This window comes from Gadus macrocephalus, chromosome 6 (assembly GCF_031168955.1).
Source record: "Gadus macrocephalus chromosome 6, ASM3116895v1".
Classification (NCBI taxonomy): Eukaryota; Metazoa; Chordata; class Actinopteri; order Gadiformes; family Gadidae; genus Gadus; species Gadus macrocephalus.
The window spans coordinates 12,085,683-12,101,698 of record NC_082387.1 but is presented as its reverse complement, the minus strand read 5'-3'; the positions used below and the strand labels follow the sequence as shown (position 1 = coordinate 12,101,698).

At 46.8% G+C, this 16,016-nt stretch overlaps 1 protein-coding gene across 2 annotated transcripts; it reads left to right on the top strand.

The window, feature by feature from the left end:
- The first annotated feature begins 170 nt into the window (after window positions 1-170).
- Window positions 171-15,955, top strand: si:dkey-112e17.1 (uncharacterized). Of its 2 annotated transcripts, XM_060054162.1 has the most exons (7): window positions 176-535; window positions 6,362-7,410; window positions 9,994-10,045; window positions 10,632-10,767; window positions 11,237-11,379; window positions 13,838-14,086; window positions 14,616-15,955. In XM_060054162.1, exons 1-7 carry the CDS (start codon window positions 320-322, stop codon window positions 15,150-15,152), a joined length of 2,382 nt encoding a protein of 793 aa, XP_059910145.1. In that variant the 5' UTR covers window positions 176-319; the 3' UTR covers window positions 15,153-15,955. The 2 variants fall into 2 exon arrangements, with proteins under 2 accessions (XP_059910146.1, XP_059910145.1); XM_060054163.1 differs by lacking the exon at window positions 13,838-14,086 and having other exon boundaries at window positions 171-535; window positions 14,616-15,954.
- The last annotated feature ends 61 nt before the right edge of the window (window positions 15,956-16,016 follow it).

The following is a 16,016-nucleotide window of genomic DNA, read 5'->3' as shown; positions in this document are numbered from 1 at the left end:
AATTAAAATGATATATTTTGAGAATTTGTATCTATACTTTGGCATAAATAAATCAGGGCTAATATTATTAAAAACAGTCAGAGTCTGGGTTACTCGAATACAACTTGTATATTTTGTATTCGGAAATGTTTGACTGATTCCCTCCTCACATCCACTCGTCTAAGTAGCCTACCTAGTAACAAATCTCTCCGCGGTGTTCATAACAGCGTGCACGTTGTGTTACGTCTTTTGCTGAAATACATGCAAATATTTCCCTTCCAACTTGCAGCCAAAAAAGGAAGGCTGTCAAACAGCGTGTTAAAGCCAGGCTTGTGCAGCCATGCTGTGGTGTGTGTGTTCGGTTCTGCCCCATGCACCATGGGAGCGCGCTCCCGAGTCTTCAGGTGAATGGACAGAGGGGAGAAGAGCGGGGGTACGGTTCACTGTGCTTTGCATAAAGGAACAATTAGTGAAAATGAGTTGTGCCACTTCGATCGGGGCACATGCTTTTATGACAATGTATCTACTCTTCGTGACGGGATGCACCACACAGAAAGTAAGTAGAGATGTGTTTAATTGGGCTGCTGAAAACAGTGCATTGTAAACTTGTAAACGCCGTCAACTCTCAGCCTGCTTATGAAGTTGCGAAACTTGGGTGGGAGGAAACAAATCACGCGCAACAAACTAATAACAATACCTGCTACAACAGCCCAATGCATTGCAAATTGTTTAGGCTTTAAATAATTGGGTAGTCCATTAATACGAGTACAACCACATAATTTTAAGTCAGTGCTATACTTCTCTGGATTTGTGTTTTACCTTATGCTTAGTACAGGCCAAATGTATGAATGCACACATTATGTGTTCTGTGTACAATTAGGCAGATACTCTTGCATTTGAAATGTGGAATTAATTAGCAGTTCTTCGATTTGTTTTCTTTCCATAAATTTGCTAAAAAAAATCGAATGATGAAACCACTTGCACGTATATTACATCATGTTGTGACATTTCCATTTACCTTCACATTTTTAATTGACATCGGCAAGAGTAATGATTGCATTCTTCGCATAAATTAGCCTGCCTTATGCAATCGATATGCTCGATTGCACACACTGTCCTCAGAATCTTTCAAAGGGCATGTTGGTGAGGCACATGCTTGTTTTTGTGTAGGCATCTTCAGTGAACATGTACAAAGAGCAAAAACTGCCGCACATTCCAAATGTATCGTCCATAGTGTTTGAGACTGCATGCACTGGTGACCCTTGACGTGTATGAAGTTGCTCTATTATCAGAGGAAGTTGTCACTGATCAAAACATTGACCTTTTTCCTTTTTGTTAAAACACAAACTGGTGGATTTTGATAATCGCCCTCCATCGATCCGCGGTTGGACAGTTATGAAAAAGTTTTTTTGTATTTTCTACGGGCAACGTTCAAGCCTTTATCTAGTGTGAATAATTCATATAGCAAGCAAAGTCAAGGTCTATCTTTGAGATATTTGGGCAAACATATAAAAATAAATAAATAATGTTTTTATAAATATTTGTGTGCCTTAATCTATTATGTGACATAATCCTCATAAAAATCAATATGCTGTTCTTCCTAAATTCCTCATTTTCTTCTTGGGGTATGTGTGATGGGGAGGCGTGGGGGGGGGGGGGGGGGTCACTATAGTGTGACAACTTGTGTCGTATCACTGGAAGGCCGGCCTGTCACGAGTCGTCCCCACGGAACCCAGCAGGGGAATGGCGGCCCTTTCGAACCCGGCGGGCAACAAAAGGCCCTAGTAGAGTGAACGGTGGTGTCCCCGGGACTCAGTTCCCTGTTTAGTGTAGGGTTCTCACTATCACTGCAATTATATGCCTGAGGGGGCCGCATAAATGGGGGCTTTGTCCTCCCTTCCCCCTTTTGTGTTATGTTGATTTTTGGAACGACGTAAACAAGCCCGGAATTTATTCTTTTCCTCTGGCTCGACAACCTTGGAGTTGTTGGACTTTCGTTGGCTTTGTGAAGAAGCAGAATATGTATGGCTGTTAATCGAAGGGTTGCAGCGTACACTGAAATCCCTCAACCTCTCCCGGAATCAACAGCTATGCAAACAGGAGATGAAGTCTCAAGTCTTTAGTTTGGGTGTTAACATGCATGACGAGAGAGAATGGTGTTGTCAGGGTACTCACTGGTTTGAGCATCTTTTAAAAGGCTCGATAGTAAGTAGTCTTTATGTTGTGTGGCTGCAGAAAAGGACTGCATAGAGGATCAACACATTATGCAAATAAATACAGTTAAACAAATGGACACTGATTCGTCCTTGCTGAGGGTCCAATTGTAGTAAGGACATTATCAAGTTGACATCTTCAAGTTGTTTTCCGAAATGTTGGAATTATTTCTGCTGAAACCAGTTGACAGCGGGCGACTGTAGAGAGATGGTTGTGTTTCACCAGGAGAGCCAGCGGCTTCTTTATGGGGAAATATGTTAATGGATTTACACCACAGACATGGAGGAGAGAGGGAGGGGACACACACACACACACACACACACACACACACACACACACACACACACACACACACACACACACACACACACACACACACACACACACACACACACACACACACACACACACACACACACACACACACACACACACACACACACACACACACACACACTGCTGCCATAACCCCTAAATACTTTACCACTCAATGCTTGCCACTGAGCAGCCACCTAACATCCACGTCCCAGACACCCCCATACCACCCACGAGGGGAACCAGTAAATCAAGTGCTCATTTAGGCCCATGCTAGCTCAATAAAGTTTGTTGTTTTGATTCACAAAGCAAGGGGCTGAAACATGCTGAGGCAGCATAGCGGTAGAGATCCAGAGTGACTCAATGGAAACGCCTCTGCTTAATCAGGCCGCCGCACCAGTTGTTTGTAAACTCTGCCCTCTGTGAATGTGCAGCCGGGGACATGAGCCCACTCGATGACATCAAGGGGCAGATATGTGATAAGTCCTGGACTCGTGCATCACCGTTCTACCCAGCGGCAAAGCTTTGTCCTCCATCATCTACTGTTTTCTGTTTGCCCACTGCTGGCTGAATCCCCCTGTGGAGGGAATAACTTCTCGAGTGTGCGTGTGCGTGTGCTTGCGTGTGACTGACATTACTATGCGAGCACGTTGTTGATTCACCTCCACCCCATCCAACACCGCTTGGACACATTTCTGCACATCTGTTGCACTTGGATGTGATTATCATCGGTATCTGATCCGGCCTGGAGCTGAATTCCGATTCACACAGAGTTAGAAAGAGAACTGCGCACACACAACAACAATAACAACAAACACCATTGTCGTGTCCATCCTTCTAGTCCAGGCTGGCAGGTGCCTCCGAGAGCAGTTTAAACTTGTGAGGCTGTGTCTTTCCTCACTCCCAGTTCTCAACCCCCCCTGAGAGGCCCCACCTGGTTATGAGGGAGAAGATGAGGGAGGGATGAGAGAGGGAGGGGTGAAAGAGGGAGAGACTTAGGGAGTGGTGAGGGAGGGAGAGGCTAATTGGTAGGAGAGAGGGAGAGAGAGATTGAGGGAGAGGATTGTTTGGAGGGTATACTACTGTAAACGGTATGTCAAATATTGTTTTCTACGCTTTGGTTGTAATAAAAAATAACACAATTCTCTCAGAAATTCAATTGAAAAATTGAAAAAAAAAAAATCTTTCACAGAGCCATGCCCCTGCACACCACAACAACCTTGATGGTATTTTTTTTTTTCCTTTTCAGTTCACAGTGAACAACTCAAAAGGGAGGTCAAACCCACTAGGGTTAAGCATATATTTGTAAAGTAACTACCAACATCCCCTGTCATTAAGTATAACTTCTTATTTAGACGTAGTCCAGCAAGATGAAAGCCGGGGAACAGTGCAGCGTGTCAGTGGGCCTCCAGCGAATGACCCCATCTGGGATGATGTTTCACTGAACAAGTCGTTTCAACAATTATATGCTTGGTTGATCTACTTGTGTCCGGGGGTACCCCATGTCACTCCCAGAACACGGAGCCACAACTGGGGCACCCTGGCCACCAGACTCTTATGTAAACGTCCATCTCGCCTTGTACTCATTAAAGTGTTAGCATGGTTAGCCCACAATGCATTGCAGCCTATTGTTGGGGAGGAGGCTGGTGGTGGTGGTGGTGGTGGTGGTGGTGGTGGTGGTGGCGGCGGCGGCGGCGGACGAGGAGGAGGAGGAGGGGGTCATTAGTCTTTTAGCCATGAGAAAAGACAACCTTGAATAATTAGCGGGCGAGCGGCGCTGAGCCGGGCTGTGATGTAACGCGAGCGAGGTGTGGTATTATAGGAATGCTCCATTTCCATTGGACAGTGTGGCCCAATGGAGCGTCTTTTATGTGTGTGTAGTCTTGCGTGGCGGAGCACAGGGGGCAGTGGACCACCAGGTCGCCTTGTTCCACTGGCAGAGATGGTTCTGTCGCTCTCAGGCTCTGACACTGGTCTCCCTCGGGGTCGGGGTCACTGCCACACTCTTCTGCTGGGGTCAGGGATCCTTTTGGAAGGAGATCATTTGAAATGGATCGCTGAAGTGGACAGTCGTAAACCCTCAACACGGTCCGCCAAGAGAAGGAAAACATTTCATGGTTCTGTGTCAAGAGCGACCTCGGCTATCCTCAACTCACCAGCTTCTGCCTACGATGCTATACCTTTAAAAAAAATAAAAAAAAACCGAAGCCATTTTTGCGGCGACGATAGAGAGAAGAGAGGGAGAAAGAGAGAGAGGGGGGTGCCCCTTCTCTCTGTCCCCTACCGTACCCCTATTGTGTGTGTGTGTGTGTGTGTGTGTGTGTGTGTGTGTGTGTGTGTGTGTGTGTGTGTGTGTGTGTGTGTGTGTGTGTGTGTGTGTGTGTGTGTGTGTGTGTGTGTGTGTGTGTGTGTGTGTGTGTGTGTGGCCACATTCTCTCCACATTCTATAGAGGTTGCTCAACCCTGCCTCAATAACAACCAGCCCCAAACGAACAGCGCCTGGACTCCTGAGAGCCCTGGAGAGAATGGCATTCGTCCAGTTCAGATATCACACGTGTACTTCAGTGCCGCTGCATGCATTTATAGTCATGTCGTGTGTGATGTCATTTTTCCTCAAATGCAACCAGAATGTTCAAGTGAAACGCAACAGATGAATTAATTGGGAACACAAAATCTCAACAATTTCCAATGTCAAAACAAGACTTAATACCTTAATCGTGTTCCGGGACTCCTTTTGTCCTGTCTTGTGTATCACATGCTGCAAGGCTTTCTGCTCTTTTAACCAGGGGCCCTGTAGGATTGAGTTCCTAAAGAAACCGGTCTATAGTGTGGTCTTTCAGTCATGAATGAAAAAGTGCATAGTCATTTTGCCACTTAAAATAACAGTGGGGCGATTCCCCTTTGATAAACACACGCAAATAGAGAGAGACGGGGAGGAAAAGGTTGTCACTTGTTGTTCTTGTTCTGTCAATGTTCATGCCCAGGTAGACATTATGTTTTGTGTTCTCTAGTACAAAGAGACTTTGTATATGGTCTTAGGGCCTAGGGCTTTTTTTGGAATGTCATTATTTGGGTATTTGCTGAAGTTCGCTGTCAAGTCCCAGATTTGAGAGGAAAATCTCTCTCCCCTGCTCTGCGAAGCGCTGGTGGGGTTAGTTACCCGTCTGCCAGTCTGGGTCATTCCCATACTATAGAACCAAGAGGCCAAGACGGGAAAGCTCATAAATGCCCCCTACAGAGGAGTCTGGTGCTGAACTGCACGGTCCACCTCCACATCTGCCTGCACTTTGAGCCCCCATGCCCCCCTGACATCCAGACCACACCTGGGAGAAATTACAGCTATGATTCCCTCCCAAGGGTGACCCTAGCATGGCAGTACAGGAAAGCTCAGGCTTTGATATACTTCAGTGCAGTTGGGGGTTGAATAGGTCAGATTCAGGCCTGGGTGATGTTCAGACAATCAGAAGTCAGGTATATTGTATGGTCACAGCAGACATACTGTTGAAGAGAAAGTCATATAGTCAAACAGGTGATCCGCGAACTGGAAGTGTCTACAAAGATGGATGACAGATTGCATCTGTCAGGGAGGTTCCTGGGAAGATGATCTATTGATCTTGAATCTGTGTGGATCTCCAGATGGTGATGTCACGAGTGGACAGACGTGGAATGGCTGCTCACCCTCACGCAGTCACACATGGTCAAATATGGTCCCTTGTAATCAGTGCAAAAATTGTTTGCATGCTTTGCTGCTGTTTTATCTTAGTTGTATGAGCTCCATATGGTCCCAATTGCCAATACGATGGTAGGATGTTCATGCACATGGCGATTATTGACACCATGCCTTTGACTGCAGGTCTACTTTGACTGCGGTGCCAAGGTGGATGTGGTGGATGTCCAAGGGCTCATCCTTTCCCCGGGCTTCCCCTATAACTACTCGTCTGGGATCCACTGTGTGTGGCAGTTCTTTGTCCCGATGGACTACCAGCTTGTCCTGGAGATGTTTGACTTTGACGTGTTTGAAAGCCACGACTCTCCCGCTGTGTCGTACTCTGAGGAGGAACTGACAGAGGAGGAGATGAAAACTCTCACTCCCAGACGTTTGGCGGCCGAAGAGGACGACGAGGATGACAACGAAGAAGACGCACTTTCGTTGGCCAAAGTTCTGATTGGCCGGAGTGAGCAGGTGTTCGCAAAGGGTACGCAGTCCTCCTACGGCGATGAGGTCCAGGATATGGGGCTGCAGGAGGAGCTGATGAAGATCGAGGGGGATCATGTCTCGGAGTCTGCCAAAAGAGCGAGCGATAAAGAGCAACCTGACACCGGGGCAACGCCCCGTTCCCCCCGCCTCTGGATACCTGTTGCCCAGCCTCCAGGAGGTGAAGCTTCGGATTCCTCCATCTCCACCGCCTCGTCCTCTTCGCCCCTCTCCCCGCCACTGGGAGGTCTGCACTCCAGCCCGAGCTCTCAGCCAGGAGCTGCCCGGACCTCCACCACCACCACCACCACCACCACCGCCGCCTCCCCGTCGCCTCCGTCAGACACCGCCTCTCCGAGCCCCGAGACCACGCAGCCGATGCTGGACGCCTGCCCCCACGACGTCCTCTACATATCCGACCTCATCACCTTCTCCTCCAGGTTCTGCGGGTCCAACCGTCCCCCCGGCGGCCAGCTGGTGTTCGGCTCCAGCCAGGAGATGGTGGAGGTGATCATGGAGCTCATCACCACCACCCACTGGGGCCGGGGCTTCGCCCTGCTCTTCCACTACCACAACCTGACCGAGCCAGGGGGGGATCGACGGACCTACGCTCACGCCCCTGGGCGGATGGACACGCTCCTGGCTGCTGTGAGCGCCGCGGTCTTCTTCGGCATGATACTGGCTAGCGCTCTCTGCATGATCTTCAGGTAACCAGGCAACCGCGTTTGACTGTTTTTGTTTTGTTTTCTTCTGAATTGTCGTTTTCTTTTGATAGAGATGAGGTCAATTCCGGTTACCTTTTTGTAGAGTTACTGGAAATCAAACCAATCCATCTACAGTTTCAGCCAGGGTCTGGAGTAGACCAGAAATAACAGTCGATAAAAAGAAAAAATTATTCATTTTCACAGTTTAATACACGTCACATCACGTGTGTGTGTGTGTGTGTGTGTGTGTGTGTGTGTGTGTGTGTGTGTGTGTGTGTGTGTGTGTGTGTGTGTGTGTGTGTGTGTGTGTGTGTGTGTGTGTGAGACCTAGAGGAAATTCCAATGGCGTTGCACCAGAGCATGGTTGCTATGCTGATTTAATCGGTGTTAGGAAGTCCGATGGCTTCCACATGTTGTCAAATGTGAACTGAAAATGACTAAGAAAGTGGCATGTAATAACTGATCCTCTCCCTGCTCCAAAAGGCTAGGGAAGATTAGGTTAATTAGAGATCTGGGGTGCAGTTATGCACACATGCAGTTACAGTACACAGCAATACACATAATAACCAACTTTTAAGCAGTAAGCAATACTATCGCGAACATAATTCTTGAAACTAGTTTCAGATTTAGTTATTCTACTGTTTAGATGAATGCAATTCAATAAAATACAAGACAAGTTTACCGTACTAGTGTATGCAGAGAACAGAAAATTGTAATCTCGGATTTGCAATGAAGGAAACTGGGTTAGTCTGTCAGCAGTGTGAGTTGTACACACACACACACACACACACACACACACACACACACACACACACACACACACACACACACACACACACACACACACACACACACACACACACACACACACACACACACACACACACACACACACACACACACACAGTTGACGCTGGCCTGACGTACCCTGGTGGTCAGGCAGGTTTGGCTACAGCTGCGCGGCCCGGCCTCACCTTGATGTGGGCCTTTCTCTCGGGGCATTTAAGGTACGGCACTTGGCTTCAATTCACCGCCAGCAACAAAACCAGAGGGGCCATGTGAACGTGAATGGGGCGGGGGAACCCAACGAGCAACAACAAGGAGAGAGTCCCGCTAGGCGCGCTCTCTGATTTCTGTTACAGATGCCTTTGTTTGGATGGGTTTTTAGAGTACAGGGGGAACGAGATCAAAGGGCAAACGCAATTGGCCGTTGTTCCCCTGGCCTCTCCCATAAGAGGAGCTTATAAGAAGAGTTAGAATGTAGGACCATACATAGGCATTTTAGATATTGTGTGTGTATATTTATATAAATTAATGTTAATGTTATTAATGTTTTAATTGCCAGTCCCAAAAAACGTCATACAAATTAGAAAATATTCCTGAAATTATTAAGCACACTCAAAATGAATCATTTATATTGATTCTTTACTATCGCTTCCGTTAACTTTGTAATGAGTGTAATTCATTTCAATGTTAACGTTCTTAAAATGTTGTGCTCTTGTACCAGTTGACTGCATCGCAGACTGAGTAGTAAACATCAGCGTCTCCGAACCCCCGTCTCTCCCATGTAACAGCAGGAAATGGGAAACACATGCGCAATAAAAATGAAAGTGTAATTAGCAAGAAAAACAAAACAAGTCATTAGGAAGCTATGGGAATGCCTGGCTTTTATAGCTAAGAGGAACCACCAGTAGCTGGGCTTTCCCCTGTTGTATTCTACCGTGTGCTTGCTATAGCTGCTGTTTGCCGTGTTGCATAAAAAATACGTTCATATTACAGTTGAGTAACAGTGAATGGCAGCTGAGGTTTATTTAATTGGTTTATATAGACTAAAGACTGAGCAATGTCACATGATACAGATTAAATATATTGGTTGTTTGAAGAGTGTTGGAGCGTTATTAATGGTTATATGGAAACATGTATGTCTCAAGGCTATATCATTCAGCATTGTGAATAAAGAAAGCTTAACTTGCAATATGCAAAATGCAGAGACCATGATGATATTACTTGTTACGATCAAAAACATTTCAAAATATAATTATATTATTAATATAATATTTGAAACAAACCCTCTCACTTTTCTATAAACTGACTATACATCATCAGGATATACTGTTTAAGCTTCCCACAGTCGGGGAAATAAACAAATTACTTGCATAAATGTCTCAATAAAATGTCTTAAACACCTTCATAAAGGACATATCTCAGTAATGGAAGGGGACACATTGACATGACACCACTACAGAGCAGGTATCATGACCTTTCAACAAGCAGGATAAGCTGTGAACCTCTTAGGGCGTGCTGTGTGGGGATAAAGCTGCTGAGAGTTGAGCTGAAGATGACCCCAAACCACCCAACGTTTGCGCGACCACAATGGTATGCTTGGGATACACTGCTGGTTTACCGCCTGCGTCGCAAAGCCCAGAGTTCAATGTTGGTGTTTGGGAGGAAGTCCTTTTTCTGAATTGTGATGGTCCAGTGCCTAACCCATGATATAAGGAGTCTGTAAAATCAGGGCATCTCTAAACAAAACACTTCTTCATCTTCTTGAAGCTGATTACATTTTGGTGCTTTTTGTTTTTCCAGACCTAAACTTTGTCCCAAGATATCCAACTCCTGTGTGTCAAGCAACTCTGAGGTACACACAACACACGCTCCCACTTTCCATATGCACTCCCAAGTATTTCCTTGTGTCTTCCTCTCCCAGGCTTGTCATCTATCTTGTTTCCATTGCTATGCCAATTGTTTTCTTTGTGTATTACTTCTTGTTCTGCCTCATTTCCTAAATCTCTCTGCTGAGATGAATAAAGTATATCTTATCTTATCTTATCTTATTGTCTTCCAATATCTCTCTCTTTCTCTCTCGGTCTCTGTCTCTCTCTCTCTCATCCCATCTCCTTGGGAATGGACCAGACATTCCTTCTCGCAGAATAAAGGCTCTGTCTGGGATCTCGGGGCATTTCCTTCAATATCCTTCACCACTTGAAGCAATTCCTTCATGTTCATCCCACGCTCCTCCTCCTCCTTCTGCTCCTTGCTCCCTTGATCCATGCTAAACCACTCCTTTATTCATTGAGTGAAAGATATCATAAATCCACTAAACAGGGTGTGAACCTCAAATGCCTGTGAGGTAAACCTTTTAAGGGAGACGAAGAGGTGGACGAACATGGTGTTCGGTGGTCGGGGCTTAACGGTTGTGACCTGCGGGTGTTCCCGGGCTGCAGGTTGCGGCGGCCGTGGAGAACACGGCGAGCGAAGTCAGCGAGCTGCGGGTGGTCACGGCTAACGAGGGCGAGCGGGAGGTGAGCGAGGGGCAGCTCGCCAAGCGCCCTGCCCCCAGGGACCGCCGGACACAAGCAGGTATGTGTGCACACACACACACACACACACACACACACACACACACACACACACACACACACACACACACACACACACACACACACACACACACACACACACACACACACACACACACACACACACACACACACACACCCCTGTGCTGACCTGTTGCTGACTTTCACAGAAAGAACACAGTGTTCTGGTTTGAGTCCAGGCTATGATCCCACTGTGCATGCAGGTAAGGTAATCAATATATTGCAGTGTTGCAGAGTGCTGTCCTTCTTAAACCGCTGAGGTGCAGTACTAGAGAATCTCAAATGTCGCAGCTTTAAAAACGTTTGTTCACGTCTGTTTTTATCATACGATCCAACCTCGATTTGTGATGCGATCTCCTGAACACACACACACACACACACACACACACAAGAATGGGGCCTGTGTAAATGTTTCATTTTTTACCGCGTCTTCTTTCTCCTCTCGTCAGTCAGTACGGGGGGAGAGGCCTCCCGGGACCAGGAGCTGGAGTTGTCTCCTGGGGGCCTGATGGAGCTGGACCTGGGGGCCGACGAGGTCTTCATCACGGCCTCCGACCCGAGTCACCCTGGCCTGCCGCTCTCGGCTCACACGGTACGCCCTCTCCATCGCTCCTCTTCTCCTCTTACGTGGGTTCAGGGGCGAGGTTAAAATGGAAGTTATTTTGACGACGGTTCAAATGATGGCCGTTTTCCGCCAGTGGCAAGTTTTGATGTCCAAACTTGAACCAGGGCAGACATAACTAGGGTACAACAAATAAGTTAAGGCCTGCATTGCAAAGCCTATTGACCTAGAAGACCAGTGCATTGACCTGGAAGACCAGAATCAATCAGAACTACCGCCAAATTCTAGAGCCTGAAACTATGAACATGATGAGGGAATTGTGGGAAATAGCATGGCAGAGGGTCTGAGCGAGGCAGAAGCCAGGCTGCAGCCCAGCTTTATTCCCTGTCCTCCTTTGTGTTCTCCTGGGATCAGAGTTGGCATCAACGAGTGCTGGCAGGTTCTTTTTGAAGGACTGGCACAGTTTCCTGCAGCCTACACTAATGGAGTATTATCCACAGAGCCCAGATTCTAATCTCCAGCTTGAAGTGTGAGTGTGCATGCACATTTCCATGCCTCTCACACACATTGTGTGAACTTTTTTTCCATCTAGATGATTTTACACAAAAGCAAATAATTCAGATCAATGTCATTATGGAGCAGGTAGAAGTTGTCGGCAGCCTGGGCTTAGGCCGCGGACATCGGGAATCGAACCAAGAATCCCCAGACTGGGAGTCTTAGAGCCGCCGCACTAGCTCATACCTGAAACTGTTTTTGTGAGTAGCACTTATGAAATAGGTTTACTCTCACGTATGTGCAAACCACAGTAAAGGTCGAGACAAGGTCATGACCAGACCTTTCAAAGCGCTTGCATCTAGTGTTTCATCCCTGTGACGTGTTTCCAGGAAGGCTTGGCGATACGTCTTGTTCAAAAGTGACTTCAGTAGGTGGCTTAAGTTAAGTTACCTTATTAGGCAAATAATTTCTTGCTTTGTGTATAAGGTAAAAAAGTTACCCATGTGCCTTACAAGGGCTTTAGTAACCAAATGAAAACTTGTTTTAAACCCACTTAATTCGTGTCTAGACAAAGCTAACGCCTAGTGACTCTGTGTGAAGGATTATCTAGGCTCTCTCACTCTCTCCCTTTTACTTTTTTATTCTGCTTAAGTTCTTTCTCTCTGTGCTGGAACCTTCAGGCCTCTTCACCCTCCGGATCATTCAGATTGTTATGGCATTAATGTGGCCCTCACGCATTGAGCCTATCGGGGACAATTAGCTTGGGACATTTCAACTGCTATATCCGCATCAGCGTAGGTAGCCCTTTTCCCAGACCAATACATTGAAGTGTCCAAAGGACTAGATATTAGGGCTGTCAAGCGATTAAAATATTTAATCACGATTAATCGCATTAATGTCATAGTTAACTCATGATTAATCGCAAACCTTTTTTCTATGCTATATATCCCTTGATTTCTTTGTCCCATTAATTGTTCTCATTTTAATGCTCTTATCAACATGGAGAAGTGCATCGGCTTGCCTTGTGCAAGTGTTTTTTTATTGATAACAACATTGGCATATACTGATCAAAACAGGAAGATACAAAAAAAAAAGCCTATAGTGCAATTAAACGATGAACATACAAACATACTGCCTTGAACATAGCAGTCAGGCTACTGCTTCTTTGTTTTGAGCAAAATAATTTGCGTTAATCGCGCGATAAAAAAATTAACGCCGTTAAAATTGTTTTGCGTTAACACCGTTAATAACGCGTTGAACTGCCAGCCCTACTAGATATCAATAAGTGCTCCATTTGGGAAGAAAAAACTATTACTCAACCGACATACCTAATTACACATTTGTAACTCGGGTTAGAATCCTTTCCTGCCTGCATTACAGCTTTAATATTCATAAAATAATGAATAGGCTTGTAAGCCACATTTGCGTGCTGCTGGCTCGCTGAGTGCGCCAAACTAATCGTTCCAGTTCCTTCTCAATAATCCATGGAGGTAGCGCACCCACGCAATCTGGCCGTGAACTGTAGTTGATGGATTATATTAGTTTCTAAGCTGTTTTGCTTAATACCACCGCCCCCTTATTAACTGTTGATGCCCACTAACATTAATACATCAGCATGCTTGAATCGACATTATTGTATAATAGTGATAACAGACCTTTGTGATACAAAGTTGTGACGTTGTGCTACATAATGGCCTTCCAAATATCCCATCAGCCATCAGATTCATGTTATCTAGGTAGCTGCCTCGTAACCTTTTGCTGTGAAATATTCAACACATCTGTTCATATTGCACCCTGATTTAACATCTAAGCTAGGCTTGTTCTGCCCTACCGTTGCACAACTTGTCCTTATGTTTTGAATCAGTTATTTCTAGTGATCACTTGGCTTATCCCTTCCACAACACAGAAGGCCCAGTTCAGTAGGAAGGTCGTTTTTCATTCTTTCCTCTTCGTCCTATCCGCTTGTTTTTCCACCATTCCTTGCGTATCCTAGCGGGAGCGATATCTGCGCTACAGTGACACCGGCCCCAGGCCCCTGAGCGACTGGCCCTTGCCCGACCCTGCCGCCGCCACCACCTCCTCTCAGGGTCCGACTGCAGCCAGAACAGAGGGCGGTTCTGGCTGCTCTCGGCCCAGACCCAGAGCGTGGAGCGTCCGCACCTTCCAGGACTACCTGCCTCCGCTCCACAAGAAGTGGTGCAGCTGGAACTCCTCCAGTCCCTTCACAAAGCTGGTGGACACTGTGAGAGCCACCATCACACCCCTCTCTGTCATGGTCCTGTCTGTCTATCTTTCTCCCTCCCATCTCTCTCTTTCACTTACTCACATCTTTCTCTCTCTCTGAGCTTTCAAGTCAGTGGAGGCTGAACTTTTTGTTGTGATCCCTTTTTTTCTAGTAGTGAATATTTCAAGCCTTTGGAAAGAGTTTGATTGAAAACTATTGACATGCACCAATCAAATATCCTAATTGGAGGAGGAAAAGTCTAGACGATTCCTGGCTCGAACCCCAATGTCTACCTGAGTGCATCCATGTGCTAGCAAGATGCTTGACCCCTACCTGCTCATGGATGACATACCTTATCTAAATATCTCTGTGGATCAAAGCTTCTGCTAAATCAAATCTTAGTTAATAACGAAAGTGAAAGTAAAATGATTAATATTGCATTTGGACTGTTCTTAAGGGGGAACGAGTTTGTGCACTGTATACAAACCCCAATGCTGAAAAAAGTTGTTCCACTACCACTGACCAGGGGGTTGAATGTCACCTGCAGACTCTTCCCAGCCTCGGGGCGGACCGGGCGGGGGACAACGGCAGGAAGGTCTTCTCGGAAGCCCACTTGTCCAACAAGCCGAGCTCCGTCTCCGACTCGGCCGTCAGCAGTGCCTCCTACCCCCTGACCGCCCACCAGCAGCGACGCCTCAACTCCACCAGCAACCTGCGCCGCTCTCTCTTCAACGGCTTCGGCCTGCTCTGCGGGACGGACGACCCGGCCAGGGCGACCCCAGGGGCGGCGGAGGCACGGGCCCCGGGCCCCGGCTCCTCCTCGCCCTCCGGCCAGCAGCAGCAGCCGCAGGACAGGGGCTCGAAGGGCGGGAAGCGGCGCAACCTGAGCACGGACGGAACCGACCACGTCAGCGTGCCGGTGTTCGCCATCTCTGAGGAGGAGGACCGAGAGCCCCTGGTCCCAGCGGAGCACCTGGCTCAGACATCCTTCTCCTCCATCTCCTTATCCCCGTCCTCCTCCTCCACGGTGAACGGACAGGCAGGGGGCTTGTACCAGGAGAGAAGGCTCACCCCGCTGTGCTAGGCCGGAAGCCCCCAGCAGCCCTGGATGAGCTGAGGGGAGGCCGGCATAAGCTGCCATCCATTCAACCCCATCCTCCCCCGGCTCGGTTGCCACCGACGCTGAGAAGGAGCCCCGCCTTTGCCGTTGATGCTAGCTCTCCCCTCAGCCAATCAAAAGTGTTGTGCAGTTTGACAGGCAAGGTGAGGTGACCAGTGGCGTTTGAGGATGGGCAGAGCCTGGACTCTCCAGTATAGGCCTGCCCTGGGGAACTCTTTTGGTCCTCGTGTGTGGAACCTGCCCTCCACAGAGCTCTAAATTGAGCTGAAGTTAGTAGCACCTTTAGTGTCCTGCAGGCGATAAGACAGCACTACAATATTTCTATTTTTTCATGTGTTTGAACAAAGATTGACCATAATGCTATTGCTACGCCAGGGCACTGGCTGACAACGAGAACATTCTATTTAGGACTCCCATTTATTTTCAGTGCACTTAAGTTTTCTATTTGTATACTGTTTGATACACTCCAACATTTGCACTTTCAATATCTCACTAATTGCGGCTCATTCATTTTGTGCCAAATCTTTTTCTGCATTTTCAGTCTATGCTTATGCTTTTCAATGACAGTACAGCAGAATATAAATTCTACATTAATATCACTGTTTAAATAATGTAAAACTTGAAAATCTCACCTGTAATCATGTCTGAAGACGATATTGGATTAAAAAGGGAATTAATTGTATAAACGCAGTTACTAAAGCATTAGTGCTGAAGAAATAAAAGGTTGACTGAACTTAAAGAAATAAAGCATATGTCATCCAAGGGCTGTGTTCTGTTGTGTCTCAACATATTCTATGGTTCACTTAATAGAAGGCCTTCCTGGAAAAA